The sequence below is a fragment of the Pteropus vampyrus genome, unplaced genomic scaffold (assembly GCF_000151845.1).
Source record: "Pteropus vampyrus isolate Shadow unplaced genomic scaffold, Pvam_2.0 Scaffold82, whole genome shotgun sequence".
NCBI classification, from domain to species: domain Eukaryota; kingdom Metazoa; phylum Chordata; class Mammalia; order Chiroptera; family Pteropodidae; genus Pteropus; species Pteropus vampyrus.
This window is the reverse complement of record NW_011888863.1, coordinates 2,699,839-2,717,080: the sequence shown is the minus strand read 5'-3', so window position 1 is coordinate 2,717,080 and position 17,242 is coordinate 2,699,839. Positions and strand designations below refer to the sequence as shown.

The window sequence follows — 17,242 nt, the reverse complement described above, 5'->3', positions numbered from 1 at the left end:
AAATATGATAGACTTAGTTTATATGACATGCACATTCTCACACCAGTCATTGGGCTCAGAAGAATTGAATGCCAGGTCACGTGCTCACCCTGGGTCAAGGGACGGGATAAAGTGTCTTAGTGAAAGACAGAAAGTGGGAATACTTTCAGGGTAGACAGAAAACATGCTTAATCTACTGTAGGAACTAACACAGATTTTATTTAACCTTTCATAATTGATGTTTGAAAATGAATAAAGAAAACTCTCTTTTGCATTTGAAACGTGTACAGGTTAAAATTGCATATGTGAATTTCGTTAATCACTGTTATGTTGACACTGAAGTGGAAATGAAAGAAATTTACACAAGCAACCACATCTGGAAATTATTTGAGAACTTCTTGGTGGATATGGCAAGGGTAAGTTACACTTTGACCATTACATACTACTTCATGTTTAATAAACTTTTCAACATATATTTTCACTAAACAGTTTCAAGTATCTGGATAAAAACTTAGAATTAAATCTATTACCTTTAGATGTAATCCATTATATTAAAAAAGTTATGAATGAGTTTCACAAGATCGTGAGCTTGAATGAGTTAATATGCACAAAATTCCCAGTACAGTTCATGTAGCAACAAAGTGGTTCATTTTAACTTTTACAACTGACTATGTTGGTCTATTATTAATGGAATTTTAGTGGCCTTTTTACATTGTTTAGAGAAGACATTTGTCAGAGGTCAGTTTGTATTCTCCCTCCTATCATAAATGCAATTACAAATCAAAGTTGGAAAAGATCTCAAGAAGTCTTGCCTACTGCTTTTGGAAAGATAGGTACTTGACCTAACTATTCAGGACTTAGCATTGCTCTCTGTTGCCTATTCAGAATCTTCAACATAATCTTCTTTGGAATGTGCTCTAGGAATTGAATCACCTAGTGTTTTTACTCAGGCCAGTCAAAATATATTCTGCTTTTAACTTTGAGTACATTTCTTTTTGTTTGGCTTTTTTGGGGGGTATCAGGGAGGACATGTGGAACTGTTTGGCCTTTTCTAGATACTGTCAAGCATATGTTTTACTTCATTAATCTTAAGTAAATGAATGAGTAAAGGAAAGAAGGAAGGAATTTTTTTGATAGATAGCACTTATCTCTTTCTTTTTATATGCTAAATTATCATAATGTCCAGGGTTATTATTTTAGTATTCTTTTGGATCTTCTCTGGCTTTCTCTTTAAAGTTATGAGACATGATGTTCAAATAAGAGTTTTGGTAATAGAAGATAGTATATAGATATCTCCTCAGACTCATTATGACTTTTGGTGGCCTGTGACAGTCCTCCTGTTTCCTACATTCCTGAGTGCCGGTGGATTTACATAGGCCTCATTTACATATATTTGGAGGAGAGGGTTTAGTGAGGTCCGTTTTTTCAGTGTCTTATAAAAATGAATGCTGACTATTATCCATTAGCTTACCGCCTCATAGGGGCGGAAGACAAAGGGGATATAATAAAACATCAACTGCAGATCGAGATATCTGAGAGAAATCTTGTATAATAAAATAAATCAGGTATTATTCCGGTCCAGGAACTCTTTTATTTCATCAAGGCTTGCAGGTGAAATATGCCTATTTTACCTTTGGTGTGGTGTAGCATGAGCAAGCTCTGCTATTTCCAAGGACGAATCAAGTAAGGCAGTTCCTATTCTACTTCATTTCTATAGAACGAAAAGGCACTCATTACCTTTCTCAGGTAAACTTGCACCTGTGGAGAAATCATCCTGTTTACACAGGTTTTACATACCACTAGTATTTCACCCCCCACCCCGCCTTTGACTTTGTGAAAGCCCTTGTACCTGATCGGCTATGAGTATCTCCAGAGACCTTGAAGTAAAGGATGGTTTATATGCTGATGACTGAGCTTTAAAATTGCACGTGCAGGAAGATATTAAAGAGATTATGGACTGATTTGCAGAGTCACACAGTGCTATGGACTAAAGATAAGCTTGAAAAAGAACAAGGTCACATTCTAGGAAGCATGAGCTGCAAAGTTAAAAGGATTTTTTATTTTTGAACCAAAGAAAGCTGATGATAACTGCCACTGATTATGCTACCGTTGAAACACTCTTTCAATTGATAGGTTCATAAGGCTAAGTAAGATATATATATTCTTTTTCTAAAAAAGTATGCATGTTGAAAGGAGTGTTATTTTAACTGTTTTGATTAAGTAGACAATATTATTTATTATATAAAAACTCTAGGGGAACTTTAGGATCTTAGTTTGTTCACTCATTATGTCTAACCACAACAGCTTAGCTGTACTGCATAAAGCATTTTTTCTTTCCTTGTTGTTTACCTCTTATTTATATTTGAAAGGAGCAGCTCTCCTCTCCCTTCACCAAGAATGACAAGGAATCAGACTTTCTGTTTCAGGAAAGGGATAGGAAACCTGATTTTTCCATATCTAAGATTTGTCTTTCTATCCTAGAAGAAAGATTAAGGAGCTACCACATGCTTCAAATTTAAATATAAAAAATGTGGTTAAATAAGTAGAATGTGGTCTTCTAGGCAAATTTTCAGTTGAATAGAGAGGTGGTTCTCAAACTTAAAGGAGCATCAGAATTATCAAGAGGATTTGTTAAAACATGGATTACTGGGCCCCACCCCTAGAGTTTCTGATTCAATAGATATGGGACTTTCCATTTTTAATGACTTCCCAGGTGATGCTGAAGCTGCTGGTCCAGGGACCACACTTTGATAACCACTATAGTAGGGCATGGTAGTTAAGAGTAGGCATTTTAGAGGCATTAGCCAGGCCAGAGTTCAAGTCCAGATTCTGCCTCTTACTAGCTCAGTGATCTTGGGCAAGGAACTTACTCCTCTGACTCTGAGCTTCCTTATTTGTAAAATGAATACAATAATAACACGTCCCTCATAGGGTTACCGGGAGGATTCAATGAGATAATGCATATGACGCGTTAGCACATGCTTGGCACTTAGTAAGAAAGTTGGTAACATCGTCATTTCATCCACATCATGGAAACATTACTGATATTATCACAAGGTTATGTAGCCTTTAAAGCAATTTCAGAAAGCTTCCTCAAGATGTGTACCAAATAATAATGGTGAGGATAACCAAAAGGAAGACCATCCAACCTAGACAAGAGCCAGAAACCATGTCCATGAGGCTAGACAAGCACAACAGTGACTTGACATAGAAATGGACTCAATTCAAATGTTACAGCAAAGATATGAAATCCTGGAACAACTGATTCACATCAGTGAGAAATGCTGAAGGTAATCTGGAGGAAAGGTATTTAGTAAATTGGACCTAAAGAATCATAGGATCTTAGAGTTGGAAGAGACTAGCAGTCATATATTTCACAGTCTTCAGCACATGCCTGTCTATTTCCATTAACAATGATCTCACTATTTTTTGAGACAACTGATTTCGTTATTACACAGTTTTAATTGTTAACAGCTCTTTTATTGAACCAAATTTTTATGTAGTATAATTTTACCTGTTTCTTCCTTGTGCAGCTATGTAGAATGAGTTAGTTCAGCAAAGATGTAGGTGTTTCCTATAAGCAACATAGTTTCCTCTGTGGTGATTTACTTTGAAATGATAAAATTATACAACTTAAAGAAACTTAAGATCATCTAGTTCGACTTCAAATTTGCCCCTGAGTTGCAGAGAGATTATTTGCTAGCATAAGGTGACTTGCCTAGCTAGTAACAGAGCTGGGAAGTCTACTGCAGCCCAATTCAGTACTTTTCCCATAATAGCTTCTCAAATATATTAGTGACAGCTCTCATGTCTCTCATTATTTTTTCCATGTCTTTCAGTGGTTCCTCATCTGATATGGTTTCTGGGGTCATTGTTGTTTTCAGTGTACTTTTGGGTTCTCTCTAATTTGTCTTTTTATTATTTTATACATTTGACATTTGAGATGGACCCCAGCGCTTCAGACAGAGTCTGGTCAGAAGGCAGATGATTATTTTAGTTGAAGTTCGGAGAACAGTCTTATTTAAAATGCAACTAAAGTATTAATATGTAGTGGCACTCATACCACCTTCCACCTTTCCTCTCTGGTTTCCTGGAGTCAGCACTACCAGGTTTTTTGTTTGCTCTTTAAAGAGTCACCTTAATTGGTATTTTTTATTTTCCTGTTTGCACCCTCTTGTCTTTTATCTTGTTAAGACCCATATAAGAAAATCCTTCTGAAAGACTTTTTAATAAACTGGTGCTAGATTGTTTCACATACTTACTCTATTCTAATTTCCTGACAGAGATTGTATCCACGTCCTGCAAATATACCAGATTTAGTCAGGCAGCAAAGCTATTAGACCATGAAAAGTTGTTCCACTATCTTTCTGAGCATTTAACAACAGCCCACTTTGATCTATGTTCTAATGCAGCTAAAATTGGTGTTTATAGGGCAGAAATGCTTTTGCTTTCCTTTGTAACTGATTGTTTTTGCAGAGTCAGGGGGTTTGAGTCGTATTTAGAAAGTACAGGGAGGGAGGTGGACTGTGGTCAATGTTAGTCTCAGGCTATACGTTTTTCTTTTGAAGATGTTCCCAATTTTACTATCAATTTCAAGATTCTGTAATGGCCAACAGTGCTCTACATGATGTATTTGCAAAATGAAATTAAATCAAGAAATAACTTAGAGGCACACCTAACACAGTATCATGTCATTGTCCCATCAGTCACTGCTTAACAGGACAAATCAGAGTATTTCATTATCAAACAGATTACTTGAGCAATTCTCTCCCTTTACTTAGCTTACCGAATCATAGAAAGTGGGAATAAAGACAAACTTTATATGTGCTTTGAAACGTACTTTCAAAGTTCTTTAATTTGATAGGATTGAATAGATATTTTTTGCTTGATGATTTGATTCTATAATATTCTTGACTTTCTTAAGTGGAATGAACCATTGAAAAGTCTCACTTTACGGACTTCTTTTATATGGACTTTTTAGTTAGCAGGGAAGTGAAGAGTATAAAGTATTTTATAAAGCTATTCTTTGTGTAGCACATTTCCCTCAGGTATAATTGTTTTTCTCCTCAACTTTCATGCTGAATTATACTATGGTGCCCACATGGAATGAACATTTGTTTGGCTCTTGACTGATGATTAATTTGTCCCTGTTCTGCATCATACTTTCTGCTCTTCAAATCATTGGCAGCGTTTATCATAATCGATCAGTTCCTTCTTGAAACACTTCTTCACTTGACCCCCAGAATATCAGTCCTGCTCTGTTGGCCTCCCATCTCATTGGCCACTCCTCAGTTTGCTGTTTTCTCTGAACTTTTCCAGCTTCTAATAGTGGAATGTACAAGCTCAAACCTTAAACTTGCTCCCTTCTCTATCTATAATCACTTCCTTGCTGATCTCATCCACTCTCCTAACTTTAATACCAGGCTGATTGAAGCTTGGACCCTTCCCCTGATGACTAGACTTATATATAAAACTGCCTACTACATGACATCATAACTTGGCTATCTTACCTTAAACTCTTCATTCACTTCCATGCACAGCAAAAAATTAATTTCTTGTCAAGTTTTTTGCATCTCAGTAAATGGCAATTCCATTATTCGATCTAAGCATTCAGGCAAATAATCTTGGTAAATTTTTTTTTATACTCTAAATTCAATTCTTTAGCAAATCCAACAAGCTCTAATCATAAAATATCCAAAATATGACTACTTCTGAGCGCACCAGTACTACTACCCTGTTTTAAGGTACCATTAACGTTCATCTGGATTATTACAATAGCCCTATAACCTGTTTCCACTCTTGCCCTCTCCCTCCATCTATATAGCAGCTATAATGATGATGGTGATGATGATAACGACAATAATAATAACAGTAATAATGATAATGCTGGTTTATGTCACTCCTTTGCTCAGATTATGCCCAGAGTGAAACCGCTATACTATTTGACCTATCCCCCGTCCACCCACTCCTTCCTCATGCTCTCCTGCTAGTGGCCTGCTTCCCAAACACACCTCCATCTCAGCACCTTTGATTCTATCTGCCTGGGATGCACTTGTCCCTCAGGTATCCTCATGACTTCATTTCTCTCTTCTTTTAGGTCTCTTCTTAAAAGTCTTCAGAGAGCCTTCATTGACCACTCTATGTAAAGTAGCAACCTCTTCCCTCTCTCTCTCCTTCACTTGCTTCATTTCTTACCCCACTTGACATTTTTATATGTGTTTGAATAGTTTCTATTGAAACAAATAAGGGCAGAGATTTTTGTCTGTTTAGTTCACTGCTGAATACCTGACATAGGAAAGTATCTCACATATAGCAGATACTCAGAAGTTTTATGGAATAAATAAATGTCAGCCGAAATTAAAAATATTTAAAAAGTGAATTCTAAAACAAAGTGTGCTCTTAGCATAGAGTTAAGTAGTTGTATTAATGACATGAAATCAATAGCCTGAAACAGATTTTTACATATATAAGATATTAATATGTAATAAATAGATTTTCAACTATTAGTAGGGAAGCAATTGGTTATTTCCAGAGATGTGGAAGTTTTTTCTATGAAGAGCAAGATAGTTAATATTTGAGTTTTTCAGGCCACTATCACAACTGTTACAGCAATTACTAAAGTGAAAGGAGCCGTAGATAAGATGTAAATGAATGGATATGGCTGGATTTCACCTGTTGGCTGTAGTTTGCTTACCCTGGATTATTACATTAATAATATAAACTTTATTAGGGTAGTAATTTAATTTATTTTGTTCACCAATGGATCACAGGTGCATAGAACATTCTTGGCATGGAATAGACATTCAGTAAGATTGTTGATATGGACTAAATCAAAATGACATGTGAGGACGCTGGCTATTTGGAGCGAAATGAACTCAGCTCCTAACCTAACATTATATAACAACATAAATTGCAATGGATTTTGGAGATAAATATGAAATGATAAAAACGGATGGAATGTAGGTGGATGTTCATCTGTCATTGAATGAGAAAGTTCTTTATAAGCATAAAAACAATGGATGAAATTAGTTAAGGAAAATAATAGCCATTAAAACTTAAGTACATAAAAATATATGTAGAAATATCAAATATCAAAATAAGAAAAGTTATTATATATTAAAAAATGCTAATAAGTTTTATATAAAGGACATATATATATGAAAAACATTAACAATCTATAATAATAAAATGGGCAAAAACCAGGCATTCATGATTTATACAGGAGGAAATACAAGTAATCCTGAAAAGTAGTCAACTGCTAATAATTTGTTAAAAGTACAAAGGAAAATAAGATCCAATATCCAACTATCAGAGTTTTAATAGTAAAAGATAAAAGTAAAAAGATAATATTAAATGTTGGTTCACATACCTTGCTGATGGGAGTGTAGATTTATGTTGTCTTTCTGAAAAGTATTTTGATAGTATATTGAAAAAACCTTCATACCTTTTTAGTGTGTCAAGTAATTTACCTTCCAAGGATCTGTCCTCAGGAAATAGTTAGAAATAATATCAAGGATTTATGGTCAAAGAAGCATAACATACTTTTATAATAATATACAACAGAAAATAGTTTAAATATTTAATAGAGAAATGGTTCAATAAATTATGATGCATCAATAAAATTGATGTTATAGAGCCACCGAGATTATTTTTTGGGGATTTTTGATAATGTGAGAAGTGCCAATGATTCAGTGATGAATATAACAAGGAGAATACAAAGTGATTATCCAGAATGATTTCCATTATGTAAAATATATAAGGTAGAGCAAAAAAATTAGAAAAGATTTCATGATGTTAATCATGGTTTTATCTGGATTTTAGGTTTATGGTAATTTTTGTTTTCCATTATGTATTTTTCTATATTGTTTCAGGCTTCCTACAATTAATGTATGTATTGATATTAAGAAAAGTATTATCTTTTAAAAAATAAATTTAGAATTCTAAGAAAGCCAGTTAAGTGTATGAACAGATGACTCACATTAAATATATATATATAAAGGAAAATGTTTGAAAAGGTTTTGGCCTTGTGAATAAAGGAATGCAAATTAAAATAAATATATGGTACCACCTCAGATACTTAGAGGAACATTTTTACTGTCTTGAAGAATACAAAAATGATCCTTAGGATTTGTATTCCTTGGTATGTATGGTCAAAAGTATGTTACTGGCACTAGAGCTGCCCTATCCTGTAAGGTAGCAACTTGCCACATTTAAATTTTAATTTTAATTAGGTAAAATTAAATTAAATAAAAAATCCAGTTTCTTTGTAGTGCCAGCCACATTTCAAGTGCTCAGTAAGCCATGTGTGTAGTGGCTACTGTCTTGGACACCACAGATATAGGTTTCCATCATTGCAGAAAGTCCTATTGCAGAGTGCTGCTCTAGCACATGCTAACTTATTTAACCCAGTCTGTCATCTTTGGAAGAGCAGCAGTCATATTTGGAGCAGAAGAGAGAAGGGACACTATATGCAAGAGGAGAAATGTCAAATATAATTATGTCTTGAAATTTCACTTAATATTTGTTTTTTGTGTTTTCAATATGATTTCAAATGCCTACTGTGTGCTGAGGTGCTTGTGTGCAGTGGTGAGCAAGTCAGACTATTTCCTGGTGTCCAAAGACTTATATTCGACTGGCAGAGACATTTATATATTTATATATTTATATGTTGTATCTCGATTGATTAGGTTAAGGCTCTAATAGAGTAGGGACTTTGTTTTGTTTGGCTTACTGATATAACTACTAACCCAATATTTATGTCTTAATTCAACAATTTATGTCTCTAAGTGAAATTTGACAAATATATAGTAAAATTCATCTGAAAGTAGGAGATGATAAGTATTTCAAAAAGTGGATTTTTTTCTTTGGAAAAGACAAGATGGCAGACTTGTTTTTCAAATTGTAAAACATTACAAGGTGAGAATCATTTCTTTCTTGTAGAGTTGGATGAAAATATTTTTAAAATAATGGTACAGGGAATATAGCAGGGATTGGGGAGAAATTTAAATAGTGATGAGTGACATACTGTAAGACAAACCTCAAATAACATAAGATTGAGGCAGGAAATCACTATTCAATAAATTTTTAGAAGACAGTTGGATATCAATATGGGAAAAAATTAGTCAGATCTAGAAATGAAGTCATCTACAGGGGCAAAATTTTGATAGCTTAAAGAGTTAAATAGGAATCAAGATGTGTATAGGGGTGAAAGAAGGACTTCAATAAAAAATTAGAACAAAATAGAATATTCTTTCGTGGAAGGGAGGTTTTTTTTTTTTTTTTTTTAATTAATTGAAATTGTTTTAATTAAAAATAGTGCCTGAATGCTAAGAATTATTTTACATAATGAAATTAATATTCTACATAGTCAGAATGTACAAATATATGTGAAATGGCAACCGAAAAGAGCTTTTTATGAAAAATGTTAAACTGATACATAATGTGTCACTTATTATCCAGGTTTTATTTACAGTGGTTAGAGTGTTTGAAATGTCTGTACATGACAAAATACAGGCATGAAATGATTACATGAAAAATGCCCAGTTTTGTTCACAATGTCAGAAATGCAAAATAAAATAACTAAATATCATTACATTGGCAAAAATAATATTTTACTGATAGAACAGTGGGAAACAGATGGCACACTCCAAGAGATAGGGGCAGGGTTAAAGGGAATAAAAAGTGGGAACAATGCAAAGCTGTTTCCATCCCAGGTGGAGGGGCACGGGAGCACCATTGTTGCTGGAGTCCGGAGAGAACTTGGAGACACTGCAAAAAGGCTCTAACAAAAGGGCTCTACCCAGAGACACAGACATTGCTAAAGCCTTAGTGAGGAGAGAGAGAGGGAGATGGAGGTAGAGGCAGGGGCAGGGGCAGGGGCAGGGGCAGGGGCAGAGGCAGAGGCAGAATAGGTACCTGCCTTCTTTCTCTTTCACTCTGATCTGCCAGTGCCTCGCATCAGCTGAACCCAGCCAGAGCCTGAGAGCAAGAGCTCGTTGGTGGTAATGAGAGAACATCCTGTGTATCCACAGATAGGCTGTTGATAGCATAGTACATTTATTATTTTAGAAGATCAGCCCAGCAAGTACTATAAAACTGTATATACTTTTACTGTTGATTCCTCTTTTGGTGAAATATACCCCAAAACTGAATCTGAAAATAAAAATAATAATTTTGCCCAATTCTTTTTAATAGAAAAAAGGGAAATTAATCACACAAAAGAATGAAATAACTGAGAAAATAAAATCATTTGTATTGTATTTTTGGTTATGTGTACCTTAACTCATTCCAAAAATGAATTAAAGCATGATTGTGCATTAGAATGATAGAATAAATATAGCTTTTAAAAATATTTAGATAATGAGAGTACATGGGAATGTTTTACAGGAAATAATAGTATGTGAATAATATGTGCAAACAGAATGAAACTTTAAAAACATGTGTATTAAACATAAAAAGTTAATTTAAAGTGTTATGATTTTATCTGAGCTATTTCCAATCTTAAAAAGAGGTAGTAAACATAAATAAATGACTGGAGAAAGAATATTGTTATTTATTAATTTTTCTCTGAAAAGTTTTTAAGGATTTTAATAAGAAAAGTAGCTTATGTTTCTTGCCTATCCTCGATATTACAGCATAGGATGCAAGACTATAGAGGTGAAAATGTTATTTATCTGTACAGAAATAATATCTTGAAGTAGTATATGAATTTCTTGCCCAAATGAATTGAGGAATAGGTTCCACATAGTTTTGTAAACCAAGACTTGTTTTTTAAAAATTTTTTTATATTCTATTTAATTTATATTTCTAGTGATAATATATTCAAATTATATACACTTTGAAAACAATTATGCTCTAATTTATATTTTGATAAAGATACATTAAAATTATTTACAACAGAACTTAAATCAGAAAAAAATCTCGATTATACCTATGTAGTGATTGTGCTTAAATGAAGACAAATAAATTTGATGTAATAAATATATAATAATTTATAAATTATACGTATTTTAGTACCTAAAACTTTTCCAGTTCCTCAGTGGAATATTTGTAGCTGTAAGATAATTAAATTCATTTGTCTGACACTTTGGCGAATTTCTTTAAACATTTTTTTTTTAAACCCAAACTTTTTATTACCCGGGATTTTGAGGGAAGCCTTTATCTAGAAATAGCTTACTTTTATTCATCTACTGACTAAAGCATATCTGGTTAGTTCTTTAGCAAATGCGCATTTACAGGTAATCCAGTGTGATACTATAAGAGCTCTGGAGAGCCCCACACAATTGTGTGAAAAGTCATTGGATGAAGGTTATTTGGGCTGGTTATGGTAGAATTGGTCTGCTACCTATTCCACCTTAATATACTTTTATCCTACAGATCAGAACATTTCACTATAAAAACCAGTGTTGGAAAGATACTAAATGAAATAAATCCTATTTCATATCCATCAGGGGAAAATCAATTTTATGTTAGTCCTCGGTTAGATGTTTCACAAATATAGCCTAACTCAAAGTTAACCTAAACAAAATGAGTCCTTTTTTATTTTTCCACTTTTTAAATTAATTAACTGATTCATTTATTTCACAGCATTTATTGAACATCTTGTATATACCAGGCACTATGTTATATGCTGGAACAAAACTAAAAGATTATATAATTTCAGATAATTTATTTCTTTTAATGACACTGTTCCTTATAATAACTGTGAGATTAGTTCTAATACAATCCCTTCAGGTAGGTGTCATTTAATAGATGAGGTAAAAGTGAACTGCCCTAATGGGAGGCAAAACAAACCCTCTGCTCTTTCTTCTACTTCCATCCAGCAAATACTGTTATTTTCCAAACCAAAACATTGGGACATGTGGTTTGAGAAGGGAATTTTTCTCTTTTGTGAATTTATTTGTGTGAAAGTTTTTAAAGCAATATCACATTAAATTACATTTACTTCTTTTGATCAATCATCTTATGGAAGAGAAAAAAATTACATAAAAATTCAGATTGTTTAAGAACATCTGGAACATGTGGTCACCATATTTACCCACCATAATTTTGTGAATGTTTCAATTTCTTACTCTGCCCCAGTTTTTCTCACGCTGTGTACTCTCCCCCCCATATTTCTCTTCTTTTTATCTCCATGTTTCTTGTCTTTTCATCACCCATCTTTTTTTTCATTTGTTTTTAATCATGTATCATAGCTTTTGCAATTTGTCTACCCTATTATACTTGTAAATTTACAGTTTGTTTAGCGAAATGACTAATTTCTGCCTCATTTACTCACATATAAAGATCATAGTTTGTGTTCTATTCTGATTTATCTTCAGCTCTGGTATTGTCTGTCCTTGCTTTGCTTATTCTGAGAAAGCCCACAGACACACACTTCCATGCTTCCCAGATAAATCTGTGGATAAAAAAGTCAAAATTATTGGAAAATATTTTATCTTCTTTTAGCTTTTTGTTTTCCTTTCCAAATACTTTCTGTGTTTATATCCTGCAAATTGAGCTTGGTATTATAAGTGAAAATGTGTAGAGATATAAATCACTATTATTCACATTCACCACTTTCTTATACTTACAATGGCTGTTTCCTTTTTGACTTCCTCATATTCAGTGGAAAGCCAAGCTTGGGGATGGAGAGAGAAAGTTGTGTCCAAGGGTTGGGAGATGCAGATCAGGAAGAAGGGACTGGGGTCTGTGACTGAATTCTGGGCCAGGGATGAAATGACAACCAAACTTAAAGGAGAAGCTACTGTAGAATGATAAAATGTTACTGGATTTTAGGCAGAAGCATTTCTATTCAAAGTAACTTTAAAAAATGTTATAAACAATCATTTCAGAATAACTTTTAGAAGATTCCAGCATTGAATTATAGCTCAAAGATATGACAGAAATTATTGAGTTTTCTTATTTTCCCCTCCAGGTTTGCAACACAACCACAGACAGGAAGCATGCAGACACCTTCTTGGAGAAGTGTGTTACTGAGTCAATAATGAACATTGTGAGCGGCTTCTTTAATTCTCCTTTTTCAGACAACAGTACCAGCCTCCAGGTAACTTAAAGAAACAAATTCAAAAGCATTCTGCCACACATATTTTATTTACTTTATTGGAGTAGGAAAAACTTTAATCTTGTCCGGAAGTCATTTCCTACACTTCTGAAGATGACTCTTCTCTTGTATTATTTACTATTATGCTCCACCTTCTGAGTTTACCACACTTTATTTTAAATAAGGAGGCCCTATCTTCAAATTGAATTATCCTTGCTCACCCTTGAAACATAACAGTAACTTTCATTCTGTATTTTCACTGTTTGCCAAGTGTTGAAATAAATGACATGATTCTTTAAATGGATAGGCATTTCGACTCAATAATTCCACTTTAGTAATTTGTCCTGAAAGATTTAGCAGGGTTTTTATATACCAAGATTTTCATTTGAGTATTTATAATACTTAAAAATTAACATCAACTACAGATAAGAGATAGCTAAATATCGTATATCTGTAGGATGGCTTATTAAAAGCCATGTTTTAAAAGAAATATTGATGATTAGGAAAATGATCATGAAGTAATTGTTAAGTGATACAGGCCACAGAATTGCATTATAATATTACCTAAATTTGTGTGTGTAAAGAATATATATGCATATATACGTAGAAGAACTCAGTAAAGTATCTTTAAAATTTTGATACTAATTATCCCTACATAGTAAGATTATTGGTAATTTTCATTTCCATGTTTTTTGAATATTTTATAGCGATCATGTATTGTTCTTATAAAAGTATAATGTCAATTATACTTGCTTTAGAAAAAAACTTTTAAACTGTTAGAACCATATGAAATTGTTTTTTGTAGGTCAAATTTGTTGCTTCTTCTACTTGCCCATCGTATAAAACTAGAACACACAGTCAAACAAATAAACCAAGAACACCAGCTCGATTTGTACTTGAAAATAATTCAGCGAGTATTTAAAAAAATACTTAAATTCATGTCATTGGTTTCAAGAAATTCTATATTTTTCTGATTAAGAACATAGTTAAAATGCACATAATTGACTTATTATAGCATCTGACACATGCCTTTCATGAACGGGAATGTAATAAATATTTGTAGAATAAAAGCATTAAATGGCACTGAAACTCAAAAGACTGTATTGTGTTTTATTTTGATGAGCCTTTTAGATAATGCATAGAAAATGTATCAGGAGTGTTAATGGTTTAGTGGCCTATTTTCCTTCCTAATTTCTCTTTGCAGACACATCAGCCAGTTTTTATTCAGCTACTGCAATCTGCCTTCAGAATTTACAATTGTACCTGGCCAAACCCGTCACAGAAAGCTTCAGTGGAGTCTTGTATCAGAACCTTGGCTGAAGTGGGTAAGTTTGAGTGCTGGACTTAATTCATTTTACATTTTGTTAAAGAAATTGGGCTTTTGGCTAATAAGTGATACAAACAGATTTTTAGTGTATACTTTAATAAGAAAGCAGGTATGGTTTTTGTAAAGCCAAAGAGCAATGATCAGCTGATTCAGAATGTTACATTCTTTTTGGGAGGGATCATAATAATTATATTTCTTTTAAAAATAATTTAAAGTTTATTTATTTTATTATTTAATCGTTCTATTTCTAAACTTATATTTACTATTGCATATGGTACTTTACACTAACTCAGTGAGATTTTATAGGAGTACGTTTAGTTTATTTCAGATTTCATTCAGAATTGTTCTATTGAGCAGCATGACTTATTAATACTTTTTTATGGTTCTAGGACTTTATAAGGGTTGTTAGTTTTCCAGTTTCGTTTGAAATTCATCAGTATTTATTGAGGGTCTGTTATATACAGAAGGCTTCAGAAATTACAAGTGGTAAGGGTTAGTAGATTCTAGAAAGAATTTCTCGTAGATTTCTCCCTCCCACCTCCATTCTTGTAGTGAATTAGGACCATCCTACAGATGGCAGAGTGGAGGAGAGAAAAGAAATACAGACTTGTCTGGACTTCAGAATCAGAGGGCTCTCATCTCATGGTGGTCCCTCAGGCACTGGGAAGGGGTGCTTATAGTGTGCGTCATCACTGCTGCCATTTATTGAGCACTTATGTGCAATGCTAAGCAATTTTCATCCATTATCTCAATCCTTAGATAAGTTCATTGTTTTACATTTTACAGTTGTGGAAACAGAATTATCTAGATTAGGTAACTTGGCTCGAGCTATAGTATGTGCTCAGTAAATATTTGGCAAACGAATAAATGATTTAACTGATTATGATCACTTAATTTTTTTAGTCTTTTCCCATCTGCAATTTTACCAAAGTAATCTTATATTGACAAATTTAATGACTGCTCAAGTTTTATTTGAATAACTTAGAAAGCAAGATCAATTGAAAATTATTAGAACTAAGAGACTAAAAGAATTTATCCAGGTGATTAATTGTAAAAAAGTATTAAACCTGTTAGATTATTTTGTATACCAACAAGAAACAGAATACACTGAAAAAGATACCATTCACAATAGCAATAAACATGTTAAACACTTAAGGGAAAACTTAATAAGAAACATGAGAGAATATACTGTAAGAATATTTTGAGGGATACAAAAGATTTTAATAAATGGAAATATATACTATTTCTGGATTGAAAGATTCTATTTATTAGGATGCTGGACATCGCTAGAGGCAAAAATGACAAAACAAGCTGGCCTACTGCAGGCACATCATGAGAAGACAGGTTCTTTGGAAAAGACAGCAATGCTGGGAAAAACAGAAGGCAGCGGGAAAAGAGGGAGACCAAATAAGAGATAGACTGACTCCATAAACAAAGCCATAGGCATGAGTCTATGGGGGCTGAGCTGGGCCATGTGGATGGGACATTGTGGACATCACGCATTCATAGGGTCACCATTGGAGCTGACTCAGTGGCCTTTAACAGACAGGGATGCTGGTTCTCTTAAATAAACCAATAACTTTAAAGCTTCCACACACTTCCTTCACAGCCCACTTGGGCTGAGGCACTCACACAGGGCCACACCCCACAAGGATGTGTCCTCTGGCAGTTTGGCCTCTGGCACTCTCTCGTGGAGGCTCCCACAGTCTAGGTCAGGCTGCCCGCTCCTCTGAGGGACATCATCTCCACCCAGCTTGGCCTCTGACTCTCTATGATGCATCACTCAGTCCCATGAATACTGTTATCACCTTTGACGCCTCTGCCGGGCTGTCCTTCAGCGTGGACGCCTTCCTTACCTCACCCAAGTTTTGATTCTCTACTCCGGGCAGCCTCCGACACAGGCACTTCCACTATTCTGGGGCTCAAATGCCCTGGATCACCTGGGCTCTGGGGCACTCATTGCCCAGCACTGATACTTAACTTTCCTCCTTAAGGTTTTAGGACTGAATGGTTCAGAAAGGGAAGGGTAGAAATAAAGGAAGACACCACAGTAGGTATTGTGTCAAAAATAAAGAAGGGCACAGAAGAGAACCTAGTTTTTATTTTAAAAAGATACACAGCAAAATGTCCAGAAGGATATAAATAAAACATTAACACTGGTTATCTCTGAGTGAGGAATTTACAGATGAATCTGGTTCCGTTGTTCATGCTTTTATATAACTTCTGAGCTTTTAATAGTATACTTTTCAAGTTATAAAGCTTTTTTTTTTTTTTTTGACCAAATCAACTGGGAAATAGACTAATCATTAGAAGACAAAAATCCAAAGGAAAAGCAAAGAAATATGATGGTATTATTTTTTACATAGGAATATATTGTCTCAGCTGCCAAGCATATTTCTATATGTTACACTTTAAGGCAGTCTTCCCTCTTCCTCCTTTTCTTCCTTCTTTCTCTCTTTCTCCTCCTTTTTTTCCCCTCTTCTTCCTCCCTCAGTTTTTAGCAAATGCAACGTGGGAAAACACCTGTTGGCCTGACACAGAGCACAGAGGGCATGCTGTTCATAATGCTTAAAAACTGAGACACAAAGCACTTTGAGCCCAAGTCCGATTATTCCGTGTTGTACTTTCCATTGGAGTTCCAGTTCCAGCTTCGGGGGCGGGGGGGGAGGGGAGTGTTCCTCGTGTGGTCACAGTTCTTCCCGCGGAACAGGACAGCAGAGCTTTGAGGGTTTAAAATAGTCATTGAAACTGTACTAGTCTAAAGATAGCTTTTATTTCTAAGCTATAAGATTTTATTTTCTACCATTCCCTCTACGGGCCCAAACCTTATGATTTAGCAGGAATTTTTAGTTACTTTTTCTATGCTATAAAGATATGTGTGATAGGAAGTCTAA

At 34.2% G+C, this 17,242-nt stretch overlaps 1 protein-coding gene across 1 annotated transcript in view; it reads left to right on the top strand.

Moving 5' to 3' along the window:
* Positions 1-17,242, top strand: part of ITPR2 (inositol 1,4,5-trisphosphate receptor type 2) — a 437,650-nt gene that overhangs the window by 205,818 nt on the left and 214,590 nt on the right. The window contains exons 29-31 of the mRNA XM_011363170.2: positions 270-395; positions 12,896-13,024; positions 14,226-14,346. Of these exons, the coding sequence (XP_011361472.1) occupies positions 270-395; positions 12,896-13,024; positions 14,226-14,346 (376 nt within the window). The remainder of the gene's footprint in view (positions 1-269; positions 396-12,895; positions 13,025-14,225; positions 14,347-17,242) is intronic.